The sequence below is a fragment of the Littorina saxatilis genome, linkage group LG13, assembly GCF_037325665.1.
Source record: "Littorina saxatilis isolate snail1 linkage group LG13, US_GU_Lsax_2.0, whole genome shotgun sequence".
NCBI classification, from domain to species: domain Eukaryota; kingdom Metazoa; phylum Mollusca; class Gastropoda; order Littorinimorpha; family Littorinidae; genus Littorina; species Littorina saxatilis.
Window position 1 is genome coordinate 24,917,906 of NC_090257.1, and position 20,000 is coordinate 24,937,905.

The 20,000-nt window shown below is 45.9% G+C and overlaps 2 protein-coding genes across 2 annotated transcripts in view; both read left to right on the plus strand.

The window, feature by feature from the left end:
* The window catches only part of LOC138945347 (uncharacterized), a 546,160-nt gene extending 533,916 nt beyond the window's left edge, over window positions 1-12,244 (plus strand). The window contains exon 6 of the transcript XR_011448969.1: window positions 11,833-12,244. The gene's annotated coding sequence lies outside the window, so the exon portion shown is untranslated. The remainder of the gene's footprint in view (window positions 1-11,832) is intronic.
* The window catches only part of LOC138945836 (low-density lipoprotein receptor-related protein 4-like), a 28,678-nt gene continuing 18,111 nt past the window's right edge, over window positions 9,434-20,000 (plus strand). The window contains exons 1-3 of the mRNA XM_070317350.1: window positions 9,434-9,842; window positions 10,048-10,222; window positions 15,412-15,580. Coding sequence (XP_070173451.1) covers window positions 9,776-9,842; window positions 10,048-10,222; window positions 15,412-15,580 — 411 coding nt within the window. The 5' untranslated portion in view covers window positions 9,434-9,775. The remainder of the gene's footprint in view (window positions 9,843-10,047; window positions 10,223-15,411; window positions 15,581-20,000) is intronic.

Here is a 20,000-nt window from a genome sequence, read left to right on the forward strand (position 1 = left end):
AAAGTAATTCCACTCTGACTGAATTACCATCGAACGCAGATAACGAACTGATTCGGAGATTACACGCCACACATTTTATGATATTTTACACACAAATTTCAACTGTGTTGTTTCGCGATAAACAGCCATAAACAAACAAATGTGGCGCCGTTACGTCGCCTCGGAAGGAGAAACGCAGGTTACCAAGAGGTTGTTTTCGATACCTGTCTGATTAAAATCATCGTTTTTCACGAATGAAGGCTCTTTGGCAGATCTGGTGAGTTGGAAATTGTCTATGAATGTTATGTCAAATGCATACATTCTTGTCGATATTGTTACCTTTGGGTTCATAAAGGAAGTCAATGGTCGTGTTTTCCTAAAGTGACTTTTGTCAGCATAGAACTTACTGTGCTTCGATCATTGACAGTTAGATTATGTAAGAACCATGTGTGTAATGTTATGACTCATTGAAAACCGTGTTCTATTGTCAAAATGCAAGAACCCTGACGTAAGATGTTGCTGGGGATTCTGGGAGAATCATGGCGGAATAAAGGCACGCCAACCCTCCATGCCTGTGTCTGCTTCATTTATACCAGTTTGTTTATATGCATGTGACCGTCCAACACGACGAGAACACGACAATGTGAACCAGTGATTTTTACACACCCGGTATAGGGGTGTGTATAGGTTTCGGTCGATGTGTTTGTTTGTTTGTTTGTTTGTTTGTGTTCGCATATAGATCTCAAGAATGAACGGACCGATCGTCACCAAACTTGGTGAACAGGTTCTATACATTCCTGAGACGGTCCTTACAAAAATTGGGACCAGTCAAACACACGGTTAGGGAGTTATTGGTGGATTAAAATTATACAAGGACTTATAGAGGGAAATAACCATTCTCACTCAGTCACTGCCACCAACTGAGAAGGTTATTTCCCTTTGACGGGGGTGTTTTTCCTACCTCGGAGGAATTTCTTGTTTCTTATGTACATCAGATACTACAGTATTTCTGGTTTATGAAAAGCTATATTTCAAAAACAAAACTAGAGATTTGAATGTGGACCACTTTTCACCCTTTCTGTCACCAGTACTGAAGAACAACTCTTGAAGAATTGTACACGGCATTTTTATTTTTTTATTTTGTTGTTGTTGTAACCTACCGAAATACATGTATGACATTTTACACAAATCGAGCATCCATTGTTCTACGAGAGTACAATAGCACCAAGATTGAACAATGACTTTAGATATCCGTGTCAAATGTCATATTTCATGTGTTTCTGATAACTCAACGCAATATTCATTTATTAAGGAGATTTATCAACTTGCTCTTTCGGTTGTGTAACAAGATACAGGAGAAAAGCCAGTGGCTGAATGCCTGCGTGTTTGGCCATAGCTATTTATGACTGCCAAGTATCCCTGGTCATATCAGTTGTTAATGCTGCTCGGTCCTTTACCTTGCTTTGTGACATAAATTGCGCATAAAAAATTAGCATTGTGCTATACCGGGTAATTCACACGAACGAAACACACAACCGGATGGCTTTCACGGTTGAAGGTCGCCCAATGGCACCTATGCGCAGATCATATTCCAACCCTTCCACCGACAGCAAAACTTAGCCTCGTTTAAGTTCGCGAATGCAGACGCACTAGAACAGCTTTCAAAGTTAACAGACCGTGCATATTGGATGTGATCTCACTAAGCAGATCTGTGGAAACTTAACCTGATCGAGGTAAAATGTGCGTGCTGTTGGCAGAAGTGAACAATGAAGAATGTCAACGTGAGGTGGAGATAAAATGTGTACGGGAACTTGTCAGCTTTGGGATACAGGGCTTGTATGTTATTCAACTCTTTATTATGGGGGCGAGGACGCCCCCATTCTATACGGATAGTTTAGAGGTTGACCATGGGCAGCGCCATTTTGTTGTGAAATACGTCATCAGTTTGTGTACACAGGAAGTTGTGACATCCGTCACCCTATGGGAGGGGTGAAGGCAACATTGTTCATCTGTAGAAAGTTGTGAAATCCGTCACCCTATGGGAGGGGTGACGTCAAAATTGGTCATCACAGAGTTTGTGTAACACAGGAAGTTGTGAAATACGTCACCCTATGGGAGGGGTGACGTCAAAATTGTTCAACAAAAACATGATATGTCGCATTGTGCAGGGTCAACTGCAACAAACTCAAACCGAGCCATTCATACCTAGCTGTATTTGAGTGACTTATATACCCGACATTTTTATTTCTTATTTTTAGCACAGGTGTAGGAAAAATCATGAACCAAAATGTTATTTATTTTCTAATTTAACATTTTTTTTTACAAATATGACCATGGTCTTTTAAACATACAGTGACATTAAACATTGTTATGTTAAAAAAAAGAAAAAAGAAAAAAAAGCTTTTGTGCACAAATCAGAAAATACATTGTACATTTTACCTACAGGCCAAACAGTGTCTGTTGGCGGCAAAGGGCCCAGCAAGTTGCTATTTTTAGATCGATTAAAAGTTGTCAAGAACAGGCGCTTACATTTGGATGTGTCCACTGATAGTAGGTTTGGTTGTGATCAATCAGAATGATGTAGGAATAAAAATGTATGACAGTTTGGTATGATGACATGTAATTCAAATATGCTGAAATGTAATATTATACATGATATAATATTATTATGGCTGTTGCCATGACCATGAACCCCAAGAAAGGTTTAATGTTATGTAAAATCAAAATACCAAAATCAAGCACCTACTAATCTGATCTACGGTGCGGCTTGGACCTAATATGGATGGACACGCAACTCGCTCAGCCAGCCAGCGCTGCGAGACTTACAGCGGCCAACTTCGCCGCGGCGCGCTCACTGGCTCAGTATTGAACTTGCGTCAAGGCCGATGCGCGTAGATTCCCAGAATGTTTACTTTCGGTTAGATTCTTCGACAGCATTCGCAGAGGTGACTGCCGTATTGTGTACCGCAGTCAGAAGTAATTTATTACTTTTGGGAGTTTAGTAACGTGATATCAGTTTTCAATTGTTCGTTCACTTATATTGCTTTCAGATTTAACACACAAGAAACAGTAGCACGGTTTTCGTTGCGAAAATGTGCATTGGCAGTGCTACGCGATCGAATTGTGTATTATGTACACGCGGTGTTCTTCTGGAAAAGACCGCGTCAGTCGTTCAGCCCGCGAGCGGTGGGATGGGGGGGGTTCACATGGTTTGTTTGTTTCAGAACCACACCCATATACACACATTTCACATGTAAACCATTTGTCCGCCCCCTGTCGATATTTATCGACTAAGTTCCTTGTGCCACTTTCCACTGAAACAAAATAATCGCTGAACGTATGTCTCTCTGTCCCAAACAACACGAAGAACGAGAGCAGCACCAACAGCAACACTCACTTCAGCATGTCTTAAAGGCACACTCCTTCTCGTGAAAACTGTTTGGCTCACCAACAGCAACACTAACTTTAGCATGTCTTAGATGAACACTCCTTCTCGTGAAAACTGTTTGGCTCACCAACAGCAACACTAACTTCAGCATGTCTTAAAGGCACACTCCTTCTCGTGTTTGGCTCACCAACAGCAACACTAACTTTAGCATGTCTTAAAGGCACACTCCTTCTCGTGAAAACTGTTTGGCTCACCAACAGCAACACTAACTTTAGCATGTCTTAAAGGCACACTCCTTCTCGTGTTTGGCTCACCAACAGCAACACTAACTTTAGCATGTCTTAAAGGCACACTCCTTCTCGTGAAAACTGTTTGGCTCACCAACAGCAACACTAACTTTAGCATGTCTTAAAGGCACACTCCTTCTCGTGAAAACTGTTTGGCTCACCAACAGCAACACTAACTTTAGCATGTCTTAAAGGCACACTCCTTCTCGTGAAAACTGTTTGGCTCACCAACAGCAACACTAACTTTAGCATGTCTTAAAGGCACACTCCTTCTCGTGAAAACTGTTTGGCTCACCAACAGCAACACTAACTTTAGCATGTCTTAAAGGCACACGCCTTCTCGTGAAAACTGTTTGGCTCACCTACAGCAACACTAACTTTAGCATGTCTTAAAGGCACACTCCTTCTCGTGAAAACTGTTTGGCTCACCAACAGCAACACTAACTTTAGCATGTCTTAAAGGCACACGCCTTCTCGTGAAAACTGTTTGGCTCACCAACAGCAACACTCACTTCAGCATGTCTTAAAGGCACACTCCTTCTCGTGTTTGGCTCACCAACAGCAACACTAACTTTAGCATGTCTTAAAGGCACACTGCTTCTCGTGAAAACTGTTTGGCTCACCTACAGCAACACTAACTTTAGCATGTCTTAAAGGCACACTCCTTCTCGTGTTTGGCTCACCAACAGCAACACTAACTTTAGCATGTCTTAAAGGCACACGCCTTCTCGTGAAAACTGTTTGGCTCACCAACAGCAACACTAACTTTAGCATTTATTAAAGACACACTCCTTCTCGTGAAAACTGTTTGGCTCACCAACAGCAACACTCACTTTAGCATGTCTTAAAGGCACACTCCTTCTCGTGAAAACTGTTTGGCTCACCAACAGCAACACTAACTTTAGCATGTCTTAAAGGCACACTCCTTCTCGTGTTTGGCTCACCAACAGCAACACTAACTTTAGCATGTCTTAAAGACACACTCCTTCTCGTGAAAACTGTTTGGCTCACCAACAACAACACTAACTTTAGCATGTCTTAAAGACACACTCCTTCTCGTGAAAACTGTTTGGCTCACCAACAGCAACACTCACTTCAGCATGTCTTAAAGGCACACTCCTTCTCGTGTTTGGCTCACCAACAGCAACACTAACTTTAGCATGTCTTAAAGGCACACTCCTTCTCGTGAAAACTGTTTGGCTCACCAACAGCAACACTAACTTTAGCATGTCTTAAAGGCACACTCCTTCTCGTGTTTGGCTCACCAACAGCAACACTAACTTTAGCATGTCTTAAAGGCACACTCCTTCTCGTGTTTGGCTCACCAACAGCAACACTCACTTCAGCATGTCTTAAAGACACACTGCTTCTCGTGAAAACTGTTTGGCTCACCAACAGCAACACTCACTTCAGCATGTCTTAAAGACACACTGCTTCTCGTGAAAACTGTTTGGCTCACCAACAGCAACACTCACTTCAGCATGTCTTAAAGACACACTGCTTCTCGTGAAAACTGTTTGGCTCACCAACAGCAACACTCACTTCAGCATGTCTTAAAGACACACTGCTTCTCGTGAAAACTGTTTGGCTCACCAACAGCAACACTCACTTCAGCATGTCTTAAAGGCACACTCCTTCTCGTGTTTGGCTCACCAACAGCAACACTCACTTTAGCATGTCTTAAAGACACACTCCTTCTCGTGAAAACTGTTTGGCTCACCAACAGCAACACTAACTTTAGCATGTCTTAAAGACACACTCCTTCTCGTGTTTGGCTCACCAACAGCAACACTAACTTTAGCATGTCTTAAAGACACACTCCTTCTCGTGTTTGGCTCACCAACAGCAACACTCACTTTAGCATGTCTTAAAGGCACACGCCTTCTCGTGAAAACTGTTTGGCTCACCAACAGCAACACTAACTTTAGCATTTATTAAAGACACACTCCTTCTCGTGAAAACTGTTTGGCTCACCAACAGCAACACTCACTTTAGCATGTCTTAAAGGCACACTCCTTCTCGTGAAAACTGTTTGGCTCACCAACAGCAACACTAACTTTAGCATGTCTTAAAGGCACACTCCTTCTCGTGTTTGGCTCACCAACAGCAACACTAACTTTAGCATGTCTTAAAGACACACTCCTTCTCGTGAAAACTGTTTGGCTCACCAACAACAACACTAACTTTAGCATGTCTTAAAGACACACTCCTTCTCGTGAAAACTGTTTGGCTCACCAACAGCAACACTCACTTCAGCATGTCTTAAAGGCACACTCCTTCTCGTGTTTGGCTCACCAACAGCAACACTAACTTTAGCATGTCTTAAAGGCACACTCCTTCTCGTGAAAACTGTTTGGCTCACCAACAGCAACACTAACTTCAGCATGTCTTAAAGGCACACTCCTTCTCGTGTTTGGCTCACCAACAGCAACACTAACTTTAGCATGTCTTAAAGGCACACTCCTTCTCGTGTTTGGCTCACCAACAGCAACACTAACTTTAGCATGTCTTAAAGGCACACTCCTTCTCGTGTTTGGCTCACCAACAGCAACACTCACTTCAGCATGTCTTAAAGACACACTGCTTCTCGTGAAAACTGTTTGGCTCACCAACAGCAACACTCACTTCAGCATGTCTTAAAGACACACTGCTTCTCGTGAAAACTGTTTGGCTCACCATCAGCAACACTCACTTCAGCATGTCTTAAAGACACACTGCTTCTCGTGAAAACTGTTTGGCTCACCAACAGCAACACTCACTTCAGCATGTCTTAAAGGCACACTCCTTCTCGTGAAAACTGTTTGGCTCACCAACAGCAACACTAACTTTAGCATGTCTTAAAGGCACACTCCTTCTCGTGTTTGGCTCACCAACAGCAACACTAACTTTAGCATGTCTTAAAGACACACTCCTTCTCATGAAAACTGTTTGGCTCACCAACAGCAACACTAACTTTAAAATGTCTTAAAGGCACACTCCTTCTCGTGTTTGGCTCACCAACAGCAACACTAACTTTAGCATGTCTTAAAGGCACACTCCTTCTCGTGAAAACTGTTTGGCTCACCAACAGCAACACTAACTTTAGCATGTCTTAAAGACACACTCCTTCTCGTGAAAACTGTTTGGCTCGCCATCTCAGATCTGACCAGGCTTTCATATAGGATAAGACTATCCATCCACTTGGTCACATACCAAAAACAAACACCCTGACTGCTTGTTAGAGTTGTTAAAAAGCCACCAGTGGTATTTACGACATTAACTCACCCACAAATGTCCACAGCTCACTGGAGCTTACAGACTGTACATGTTTGGTATGTGACCAAGTGTAGGGATGGACTTATCTCATGTAAAAGCCTGGCAAGAACCGAGACGGTGAGCTTAACTGTGTACTTAGGAAGAAGTATGCTTTTAATAGTTTCAGGTTGCAAGGGGGAGTACGTACCCCGTGTGCACCAGGTCTCTAGTTGCTTCAAAGCCACAGGGCTTCTGCAGGCAAACTTGCGAACCACCCCATGTCTGTCCAGAATTTTACAAGAATTATTCAGGGACGCAAGATGAATGTCCTAGTGAATAGCATACGCTCTTTTGTTTATTTCCCCTTTGGTTGCAAAACGTCCAGAAAGAATTCCGATTACAATTTCATCTGACAAACCCCCATTCATCAGACACTTCCATCTCCCCTGACACCCACCCCTCTTGACACCCCACCCGCACCCCTCTTGACACCTCACCCCCACCCTTCTTGACACCCTGCCCCCGCCCGTCTTGACACCCCAGCCTCACCCCTCTTGACACCTCACCCCCACCCTTCTTGACACCTCACCCCCGCCCCTCATGACACTCCACCCCCACCCCTCTTGACACCCCACCCCCGCCCCTCTTGACACCCCACCCCCACCCCTCTTGACACCCCGCTCTCACCCCTCTTGACACCCCGCTCTCACCCCTCTTGACACCCCACCCCCACCCCTCTTGACACCCCACCCCCACCCCTCTTGACACCCCACCCCCGCCCCTCTTGACACCCCACCCCCACCCCTCTTGACACCCCGCTCTCACCCCTCTTGACACCCCACCCCCACCCCTCTTGACACCCCACCCCTACCCCTCTTGACACCCCCCCCCACCCCTCTTGACACCCCGCCCCCACCCCTCTTGACGCCCCACCCCCACCCCTCTTGGCACCCCACCCGCACCCCTCTTGACACCCCACCCCCACTCCTCTTGACACCCCGCCGCCACCCCTCTTGACACCCCGCCCCCACCCCTCTTGATACCCCACCCCACCCCTCTTGACATCCCACCCGCACCCCTCTTGACACCTCACCTGCACCCCTCTTGACACCCCTCCCTTCCCTGTTCGAGAAGAAGAACTCACGCGTGTAAGGCAAGAGCTGATTGATGCTATGAGTATGTGCATGAATACGGCGGAGTCACCCTTTCAAAGACATCCCAAGGTGAGACGTATAACTATACCACAAGCATAATTACACTCTCCTTTGTATGCTTCCATTCCTTCAAGCCATTTTTTGTGGCTGATTTTTTTAATTCATAATGTGAGTTAATTATATTTAAAATTTGCTATTGCTTTGCAGACCCGTTTTTCCCCCTCAGATTTTGACCTTGTCTTACAAGGGGCACTCCAGTGCAGCCGAACGAAGGGTATTAAGTGCACTATCACTGTATCAGGTTCCGAGAAATAGCTGCCGAGATCGTTGGGCCCCGTCACACAGCTCTACGTCCTTACCACGACCATGCCGATCACTCCGATCTGAAAAAGTTATGAAATCGGGGCATATCGCCGTCACAATCCAGAGCGTGGCCAATCGTGGGCCAAACGTATGAGGATCTCTATGAGCGTGGTTTGGTTGGGATGGGATCTGCTAGATCGGGAAGCTGCACGCTCTCCCTGCGCTTATTTTGAACTGCACAAAACGAGCGTAGCCGGGTCGTGGCGCAGTACAGTCTTGATGTAGTTTTTTTTTTTATTTGCCATGTGCTGGATTATGACGGCGATTATACCCCCACCTTCGAAGATGAACGGACCTGATGGTGGTTTAATCACGACCACAGAGATCTCACCACGATGCTACCACGCTGCTTGTACGATAATGGCGTTCCCGCTAAGTTCTTAATAAGACTTTGCCACGCTTTCTGTTGGCCACGACCCAAATTTTGCACAAGCGTGGGGAGAGCGTGCAGCTTCCCGACCCCACCCCGATCAAACCACGGTCATGGAGATCCTCCCACGTTTGGCCCATGATTGGCCACGCTCTCGGACAATTTTACAACGTAGTAGAAGCAGCGTCTGTGTGTGATAGGGGTGTTACTGTTAGTGAGCTTTCGCACGAGAATCCGATTGGATGGCCGCCTCTGTTCCACCCCAGTAATCATCTAAGCACCTATTGCCATACTGTCCTGATCTTCTTTTTTAATTGTTCGCATTTTTCCGCCTTCCTTTAACGGCACTGATACCAGGAAAGCTGTAGAAGTGCTTGCATGCATGGTTCTTGTGGGTTCATGCGTTGCGTATACCGTGGGACCCCCCTTTTTAAGATCCCCCCAATTTAAGACGTCCTCCCTTTTACGACCCTCTTTTCTTAGACTGTCTATACATAAACTTTGTAAATGTACCCCCTTTTTAAGTCTCCCCCCGTTTTAAGACCTGATTTTGTCAGATTTATGGAGGTCTTAAAAGGGGGGTTCCACTGTACATGAGAGGAGCTGTTGTATTTGTTGCTGTGTTTGACACATGCAGTCTCATTACATCAAGCCACACGGGAGAAGTCGATCCTAGGTTTCAAAACACACGGTTTCCTTTCACGTATATAGGACCAGCAAAAGTACAGGTTGTCACTGTTGAAGTTAACGTGTTTACAAAGTTGATTCTACATTTCTCAAGTATGAGACGGTTGCTCGGCGTCAGGTTTTCTGAGAACTTTGATATGATACTGTAAAACCAGTCTGTGTCCGAAATAAGATTTAATTCAGACACATTTTAGGGTGAAGGCGGGTTTTCGTAACTGCAGAATTGGTTGGTTCCTGTATCTGTTTCTACTGCATAGTATGTTTGGCACAAAAGAAAGATAAAGTGAAAGGCTTGAAGTTGTACAGGTACACGATGGGGGTGTGTTTGGCGTGTGTTCTTTTCTCGTCATTCATTTTGAATCAACTTTCACAAGGACAAGGTAAGTAAATTGCAGCGGAACGCGCGCGCGCTTGTGTATGTGTGTGTGTGTGTGTGCGCGCGAGCGAGCGTGTGTTCAATCGTTTCTGTCGTGCCCGCTTTTGTACGCGCAAACATGTGTGTGTGAGTGTACTTCAGCGTGTTTATGTTCCCTCATACAATTCAAGGAAAATATAACTCATATTGAACTCTTTTTTTCTTAAAAGGTTTTGAAGACAACACAACATTGATAGTAAACCAAACAAGCATTTTGACGTACTTCTCAGGGACGAGGGAGTGGCTTGCTGCTGATGAGTTACCACAGTTCTCTCGTTCTGACTTCCAATTTCACGAATTGGAGAGCGTTGCTGTGCATTTCGCCTGGAAGTACCTATTGTTCAGGTATTTGTCCAGTGTATCTGTTTGTTTCTATAATTTCTTTCATAATATTTCTCCGATGATTTTATTTTCGAAACTGACTTGTTGTCAAGAGGTTACAAAAAGTAACACACTAAACAAAAGCTCTCTCTCTCTCTCTCTCTCTCTCTCTCTCTCTCTCTCTCTCTCTCTCTCTCTCTCTCTCTCTCTCTCTCTCTCTCTCTCTTTCTCTCTGTCTCTGTCTCTGTCTCTCTCTGTCTCTCTCTGTCTCTTTGTCTCTCTGTCTCTGTCTCTGTCTCTCTGTTTCTCTGTCTCTCTCTGTCTCTCTGTCTCTCTGTCTCTCTCTGTCTCTCTGTCTGGATGGATGGATGGATGGATGGACGGAAAGAGGACAGAGAGACATGAGTGAAGTGCGACAGAGACTGGATTTTGTGCTGATGCATTACTGTCCTTTTCCAAACGTTTTGCTGTTGTAAATGCCTGTTTCCACAGTCGTCATGTCGACTGTCATTACGATGATGATGATTTATTTTATTATGATTAATATTACATGATTATTTTTCATGAAGCATGAATGATGAAAATGTGTACACCCCGAATTGAAATGGGCCCAAGGCCCAATCAATAAACCATCCAGACTCCAGACTCTGTCTCTCTGTTTCTCTGTCTCTCTCTGTCTCTCTGTCTCTCCCCACCCCCTCTCTCTCCTAAATTCTCTGTCTGTCCTCTCTTTCTCTCTGTATGTCTCAGTCTGTGTCTATCTGTCGGTCTCTCTCTCTCTCCCCCCCCCCCCCCCCTCTTTCTCTGTCTCACTGTCCATGTCTCCCCTCTCTCTCTCTCTCTCTCTCTCTCTCTCTCTCTCTCTCTCTCTCTCTCTCTCTCTCTCTCTCTCTCTCTCTCTATCTCTCTCTTTCACTCTCTCTCTCTCTCTCTCTCTCTCTCTCTCTCTCTCTCTCTCTCTCTCTCTCTCTCTCGTTCTCTCTCTTTATTTTTCTTTCTTTGAGGCATTTTTGCAAGGGTTGGTACTTGCAATCGCATGAAAATTCTGCCGTTCGGTAGCCACTGTTTAGATAATAATAATAATAATAATAATAAATAACTTTTCTATAGCGCGAGTCCCATCAATTGGCTCCAGGCTCTTTACAAATTCATTATAAAATAAACTAGCACAAATCAACAAGCATACAAAGCATACATTTAACTGAGACATAACACCAAGAACCCAAGCACTAAGCAAAACTTAGATCAGTGATTGTAGTTTATGGAAGGAACGATAACTCTTGAGAGCAAAACATGTACCCGCAGGGAAGTGAACCTTCCTTATCTTTCGCACCCGAGAACTATCCAAGCGGGGTATTGTGCAAGTTGGCTATTCTCTGCCTCGCGCTTGTGGGCCGGAGTCCTCTAAGGGACACAACTCGTGTATCGTTAACAATGCAAATAAGCGGTTGTTTCCCATGGATTGGAGATCATGGACTAGATCATGATAAGTTTATTTTTTTATACTTGTTCTTCTCTGTTTTGTTGTGGATTCTTTTCTTTCTCTTTTATCATTTGTAATGTGTGGCTGAATGATTTGTCGTGGGTTTTATTTTTCCAAGAAGAACCCAACACAAAGAGTTGTTCTGTTCTAGGGGCGGGGATATAGCTCAGTTGGTAGCGCGCTGGATTTGTATTCAGTTGGCCGCTGTCAGCGCGAGTTCGATCCCAGGTTCGGCGGAAATTTATTTCACAGAGTCAACTTTGTGTGCAGACTCTCTTCGGTGTCCGAACCACCCCCCGTGTATACTACATTGGGTGTGCACGTTAAAGATCCCACGATTGACAAAAGGGTCTTTCCTGGCAAAATTGCTTAGGCACAATTAATAATTGTCTACCATACCCGTGTGACTTGGAATAAGGCCGTGAAAGGTAAATATGCGCCGACATGGCTGCAATCTACTGGCCGTATAAAATTTCATCTCACACGGCATCACTGCACAGCGCCTAGAACTGTACCCACGGAATATGCGCGATATAAGCCTCATTGATTGATTGATTGATTGACAAAGTAACAGTTCAAAAGCGCTGAAGAATACTTTCATTGCCCTCATTTATCCTCTCTGAATGACTTGACTCTCAGTATTTGGTCAGGCTTTTACATGAGATAGGACAATCCTTCCATATTGACTCACGCCCAAAAACAACACCTTGACTGCTTGCTGTGGTAAGTTATAATTGTTTAATGAATTAATTTTTTTTAAAAGCCACCCCACCCCCGTCCCTCTTGACAACCCACCCCCGTCCCTCTTGACACCCCACACGCACCCCTCTTGACACCCCGCCCCCACCCCTCTTGACACCCCACCCCCACCCCTCTTGACACCCCACCCCCACCCCTCTTGACACCCCGCCCCCACCCCTCTTGACACCCCACCCGCACCCCTCTTGACACCCCACCCGCACCCCTCTCGACACCCCGCCCCCACCCCTCTTGACACCCCTTCGGCTCACACTCTCAGTATCTGGTCAGGCTTTTACATGAGATAGGACAATCCTTCCATATTGACTCACGCCCAAAAACAACACCTTGACTGCTTGCTGTGGTAAGTTATAATTGTTTAATGAATTAATTTTTTTTAAAAGCCACCCCACCCGCGTCCCTCTTGACAACCCACCCCCGTCCCTCTTGACACCCCACACGCACCCCTCTTGACACCCCGCCCCCACCCCTCTTGACACCCCACCCCCACCCCTCTTGACACCCCGCCCCCACCCCTCTTGACACCCCGCCCCCACCCCTCTTGACACCCCACCCCCACCCCTCTTGACACCCCACCCCCACCCCTCTTGACACCCCACCCGCACCCCTCTTGACACCCCACCCGCACCCCTCTCGACACCCCGCCCCCACCCCTCTTGACACCCCTTCGGCTCACACTCTCAGTATCTGGTCAGGCTTTTACATGAGATAGGACAATCCTTCTATATTGACTCACGCCCAAAAACAACACCTTGACTGCTTGCTGTGGTAAGTTGGAATTGTTGGGATTAGCTGAGCCCCCACCCCTCTTGACACCCCGCCCCCACCCTTCTTGACACCCCACCCGCACCCCTCTTGACACCCCACCCCCGCCCCTCTTGACACCCCACCCCCGCCCCTCTTGACACCCCCCCCCCACCCCTCATGACACCCCACCCCCACCCCCACCCCGCTTGACACCCCCCCCCCACCCCTCATAGTCAGAGGTACTTAATAACGTGCTATTGCAGATAAGCTCACAGCGAGTCGCATTCAGAATTATTTACCTAAATTAATTCATAAACAAGTCCCTCTGTGGACGGGACAGAGAGCATCTAGGCTGTTGGTTTTTGGTGTGTGACAAAGTGGATGGTAGTCTGATCCCAAGTAAAAGCCAGACCAGATCTGGGTTTTTGGTGTGTGACAAAGTGGATGGCAGTCTGATCCCAAGTAAAAGCCTGACCAGATCTGGTTTTTGGTGTGTGACAAAGTGGATGGTAAGTCTGACCCCAAGTAAAAGCCTGACCAGATCTGGGTTTTTGGTGTGTGACAAAGTGGATGGCAGTCTGATCCCAAGTAAAAGCCTGACCAGATCTGGTTTTTGGTGTGTGACAAAGTGGATGGTAAGTCTGACCCCAAGTAAAAGCCTGACCAGATCTGGGTTTTTGGTGTGTGACAAAGTGGATGGCAGTCTGATCCCAAGTAAACGCCTGACCAGATCTGGGTTTTTGGTGTGTGACAAAGTGGATGGCAGTCTGATCCCAAGTAAAAGCCTGACCAGATCTGGGTTTTTGGTGTGTGACAAAGTGGATGGCAGTCTGATCCCAAGTAAAAGCCTGACCAGATCTGGGTTTTTGGTGTGTGACAAAGTGGATGGCAGTCTGATCCCAAGTAAAAGCCTGACCAGATCTGGGTTTTTGGTGTGTGACAAAGTGGATGGCAGTCTGATCCCAAGTAAAAGCCTGACCAGATCTGGGTTTTTGGTGTGTGACAAAGTGGATGGCAGTCTGATCCCAAGTAAAAGCCTGACCAGATCTGGGTTTTTGGTGTGTGACAAAGTGGATGGCAGTCTGATCCCAAGTAAACGCCTGACCAGATCTGGGTTTTTGGTGTGTGACAAAGTGGATGGCAGTCTGATCCCAAGTAAAAGCCTGACCAGATCTGGGTTTTTGGTGTGTGACAAAGTGGATGGTAAGTCTGACCCCAAGTAAAAGCCTGACCAGATCTGGGTTTTTGGTGTGTGACAAAGTGGATGGCAGTCTGACCCCAAGTAAAAGCCTGACCAGATCTGGGTTTTTGGTGTGTGACAAAGTGGATGGCAGTCTGATCCCAAGTAAAAGCCTGACCAGATCTGGTTTTTGGTGTGTGACAAAGTGGATGGTAAGTCTGACCCCAAGTAAAAGCCTGACCAGATCTGGGTTTTTGGTGTGTGACAAAGTGGATGGCAGTCTGATCCCAAGTAAAAGCCTGACCAGATCTGGTTTTTGGTGTGTGACAAAGTGGATGGTAAGTCTGACCCCAAGTAAAAGCCTGACCAGATCTGAGATGGTGAAATTGTGTTTACATGGGAAGTAGTGTGCCTGTGACGAAAGCCATTGTCGCCGTGTTCTTTTTCCTATATTAATCAGGGTTTGCCTCATGCACCCATCAAGCGGGACAACTTCCCCAAAACTGACAGTGTTGTTTCCTTAAAGCTTACCTGGGGGACTGTTTGTCAGTCGGAAATTGATTGAAGATATGTATAGCTCTAAAACGTCGTCGTCGTGGAATTTTGGCGAAACTCGATTCTTGGCGATGTTGATGTTTTTGTGCTTTAGACTAAGTATTACATTCTCAATGAGAAATATTCTCTAAAATACGATGCACAATACATGATTTAACATTCTTTTATCTTTCCATCCATACCAGGTACACATATAAACAATATTTCATAATACAAATACTCAGATTGGCTTTCTACTGAAAAGCTGTCTAAAATCAGCCTTACGCCAAAATTCCATGACGGCGTCGTTAATGTCCCTGCTACAGAAAGCTAATAAACCAGAAAACCTAGCTCCTATATGTCAAAACAATCGGACGATCGACCAGCCAATGGTGAGACCAGTATTTCAGAGCATGGTCGACATCCTCTTACTTGCCTTGGATGACAAGTTTTCTTGTTATGTTTTCGTTCTAAGCGTTTTCAATGTTTTGTCTTTGCCTTTTTTCTTAGTGATCGAGCTCGGAAAACGATTTTTGTATACCCTGCGACCATTGGCGGGGGTGTCTACGCGCACGTGGGCACGTCACCAAGTGTTGGTCACGTGACTGTGGATTGGCTGAGCAACAACGTGTACTGGGCAGACACAGGCCTGGGCTGGATCGGCCTGCAGCCTCTCAGGGTATGGCCATTAAAGCTGAAGAGTATATATTAAAATGGAATGGCAAATATTTAAAGCTGGAGAGTAACGATGAAAATGGTACAGCCATTAAAGCTGGGGAATTACGATAAACATGGTATGGCCATTAATGCTGAAGAGTATCGATAAAACTCATTGGCCTTTGAAAGAAAGAGGGAACGCAATGGAGGTCCGATCCATCTTTTAGTCTACTCTGAATACTGTCCCCTGATGATCACGTGTGTTTACCAACCGCCCTCCCCAAGTCTCCCTCGCGTGGCACCACAGTGGAACCCCCCTTTTAAGACCTCAACAATTCTGACAAAATCAGGTCTTAAAAAGGAGGGAGTCTTAAAATGGGGGTAACTTTACAGAGGTTATGAATAGAAAGTCTAAGAAAACAGGGTCTTAAAAGGGAGGGTTGACTATCATTTGAGCAACTTGTTCGGCAGTATACAACTGACCTGGTGCAGCACCCGTAGCGTCAAAGCGTTTTTGTTTGTGCCTACTAGGGCCAGGTCGATTGTCGCCGTCAGCCATTTTGACAAGTCGAGCCTTCTCTCCCCTTCTCAGCCCCCCCTCCCCGCTGCCAAGGCCGAAAATAGCCTTCAGACGCAAAATCGGGTCACCAGTTATATTTAGTCATGAGAATGAGGTAACGTACTAAGCCATTGGCTAGTAGTGACGCAGCATTTCTGGAAAATTCCTGAACGGAGAAGACGGGTTTACCCGTCCTAAGGCGCTGCGGATGCACAGGCACATGACGGGTAAACCCGTCTTAAGGCAGTCAAGGGGTTAAAGGGGTGTTTTATGGTATAAAACGCCCGAGCTGTTGAGTAAGGTGTCAGCGGGCACATGCCCCGGATGGTTTCACCGCGAGGGCGTAAAACAACATTGATCACCAGCAAGGTACGTATCAGTCTAACTTCAGGCACCGTGCGCTACAGTGCGCGAAATAATCTGTCACCGGGTTTGTCTTCGAGAGAAGTGACAGGTTCAGGGTTTGCAGTCAGGCTGAGAACGTAATTGTGATGATGATGTCGTTTTACGCCTTCACGGTTAAATCATTAGGGGCTTGTTCCCGGGTGTTACCCCGAATTTGCAACGGATATCTGCCTAAAGCATCATTGAAACCCGTAGGGGCTCCGTGCACCTTGACGTGATAAGGTCAGTAGCATTAATGCAGTCTGGCTGTTGATCTTGTAATGTGTGCCCATGGAGCGATGGTCCTTTCCCACGTTTTACTTTCTTTACTTTATTTGGTGTTTAACGTCGTTTTCAACCACGAAGGTTATATCGCGACGGGGAAAGGGGGGAGATGGGATAGAGCCACTTGTCAATTGTTTCTTGTTCACAAAAGCACTAATAATAATAATAATAATAATATGGGAGATTTATAGAGCGCTTTACATTCTCTAAGCGCTTTACAATGACAAACATACATATACATACAATAGCAAAGCAAAAAAGCATGTGCAGCAGCATTCAGCACACAAGTGAACAACGAAACACTACATCAATACCAGCTGCAAGCATACTAACACAGGCAAAACATTCAAACATTCAAACACCTGATTCAAAACTGCACCATGTTGAAATAAAATTAATCAAAATACTGTGTGAAGAAGTGTGTTTTAAGGTTTGATTTGAAGGAACAGAATGTTTGGCAGTGTCGGATAGAGTAAGGGAGAGAGTTCCACGCAACGGCAGCAGAGTAGGAGAAGGCTCTCTGGCCGTGCTGTTTGCGACTAAAAGAAGATAGACGGAATATTCTAGTGTCTAAAGAGGAGCGGAGGGATCGTGAGGGTGTATAGAGTGTGAACAGGTCAGACAGGTAGGATGGGGCTGAGCCAGATATTATTTTGTAGCAGATACAGCAGCACTTATATTGGATTCTCAGCTCTACAGGGAACCAATGAAGTTTCTTTAGCAAGGGGGAACAAGACTGGGACCGAGGGGCTTTGCAGACAAGCCGGGCTGCAGAATTTTGAACACGCTGCAAAGGATGGATGACAGACTGAGGACAGCCAATGAGAACAGAATTTCCGTAGTCTAATCGAGAAAGAATGTAGGAGGAAACAAGGGTCTTGGTGGCATCTTCGGTAAGGTATGGGCGGATAGAACCTATTCTCTTAAGCTCGATGTAAGCGGACTGACAGACTTTCATAACATGGTGTTTCATGGAGAGATCGCTATCAAGAAAGATGCCAAGATCACGGACGGAGTCTGAGAATTCAATAGTGCTGCTGCCCAAAGGGATAGAAGGAGGGAGAAAGAGAGAGGAGGAGAGGGAGGATTTGGTGAAACGAATGGCTTCTGTCACATTTCACAGTTAAGTTTAAGCTTGTTAGTGGACATCCAGAGTTCAACGTCAGCAATGCAAGACTGAAGGGAGGTGGTCATCTGGGCGTATTCTGAGGGAGTCGCTGAGTTCTGAAGCTGAGTGTCGTCAGCAAACATTTCGTGGGAAACGGAATGTCTGTCGATGAGGTCAGTCAGAGGGGAGGTGTACATGATGAACAGCACGGGCCCGAGCACAGAGCCCTGGGGAACGCCAAAAAGGAGGGAGGTTTCCTGGGATGGGACGTCGTTTTCAATTACAACATTTGTTCTGTCTGAGAGATAGGATCTGAACCAATTTAGAACTGAATTTTGGATGCCGAAAGTGTGCTCAAGGCGGGACAGTAGGATTTCATGATCAATTGTATCGAAAGCGGCCGAAAGGTCTAACAGGAGGAGCAGGGAAATTTTGTTATCGTCTAAGGAAGTCAAAATGTTGTTGAGGATACTAAGGACTGCGGTCTCTGTGCTATGGTCCATGCGGTAAGCTGACTGGTGCGGAGTGAGGAGGTTGTTGGCAGAGAGGTGGGAGGAGAGCTGGTCTAGGACTATCTTCTCTAGGATTTTAGAAAGGAAGGGAAGGTTTGAGATGGGCCTGTAGTTCTTAAGTACGTTGGGGTCGAGGGAGCTTTTCTTCAGAAGGGGTTTAATGACAGCTTTTTTGAAATCTGAGGGGACGGTGCCAGTGGAAAGGGACTCGTTCAGTATTCTAGTGATGGTGGGTAGAAGGATGTCTAAGTGATCACAGAGGAGGGGGGTGGGAAGGGGGTCGAGGTCACAGGACGTTTTGGCAGACTTCACAATGAGTTTACGAACAAAATCTTCAGAGACTGGGGTGAAAACAGAGAACGAATTTCCAACAAAAATGGGAGAGCGGTCTGAGTCGCTATGCTGGGCGAAGCTGTTGCGGATGGTCAAAATCTTTTCATGAAAATACTTAGAAAAAACATCTGGCAGTTTAGACATGTCATGTACAGTTGGAAGAATTACCTGTTTTGCTTTACCAAGCATGGTGGTGACAGTGTTAAACAACTCTTTACAAGATGAGGATGCTGCGACCTTGGATGAATAAAAGGTGGTCTTGGCGGCATCAACAAAATCTATGACTTTCTGCTTGGCGGCGTCATAAATCTGCTTATGTACAGTCAGCTTGGAAGATGCCCAGCGTCGCTCAGCTTGACGCCGCTCACGTTTCAACTGTTGAAGCTCCGGAGCAACGGAGTTATACCAAGGGGTAGGCGGACGCTGGCGCACCTTCCGCTGTTGCACAGGAGCGTGCTTGTCTAAGACTATCCTTAGGTTTTTGTTCAAGTCAGAGACAGACAAATCATCAACAACGATGCTAGCTAAATCATGTGAAAAATCAGACTTGTCAATAGCACGAATGGAACGCACTGACTTTACTTGAGGAACAACTTTCTGCTTTGGAACATCAAGACGGCATAGAGTTGTCACATGATCAGAGGTCAAGTCATGACAACACTCTGTAGTATGAACAAGATAGTCACTGTCCCGGTAAATCACAAGATCCAGAGTGTGGGTGCTACGCAAGAACGTAGGCTGGTCAACGGCCTGAGTCAGGTCGAACATTTGCAACAGTTCTCTGAACTTTTTCGTCTTTGGATCTGACACGTTCTCATAGTGTACATTGAAGTCACCTGTGAGTAGCAAACTACCATCACATGTAGTAGCATACTCTACAAAGTCCGGGAGCTCGTCGAGGAAGAGGGAGTGTGTCAGTTTGTTGGCTCTACTGGGAGGGGGGCGGTACACACAGAACAGCTGAAGGCGCTGTTTATTCACAATCACTGACAACTGAACAACTTCAAAAGACCTGTGGGGGAAAGAAAAATCATTAGTGACACAACCAAGGGAAGCAAGCTGATCTTTCACAATCACAGCGATCCCACCCCCGCGCTTGGCAGTGGTACCAACCTGACGCGGAAACGAGAAGAGCCTGTATCCTGGAGGGGTCAGGTCTGCACATTTGCTCTCGTCCCCTGACTCACGGAGCCAGGTCTCTGTTATGAACATAATGTCAACATCATGGTCGACGATGAAGTCAGTGATAGCACTACGTTTC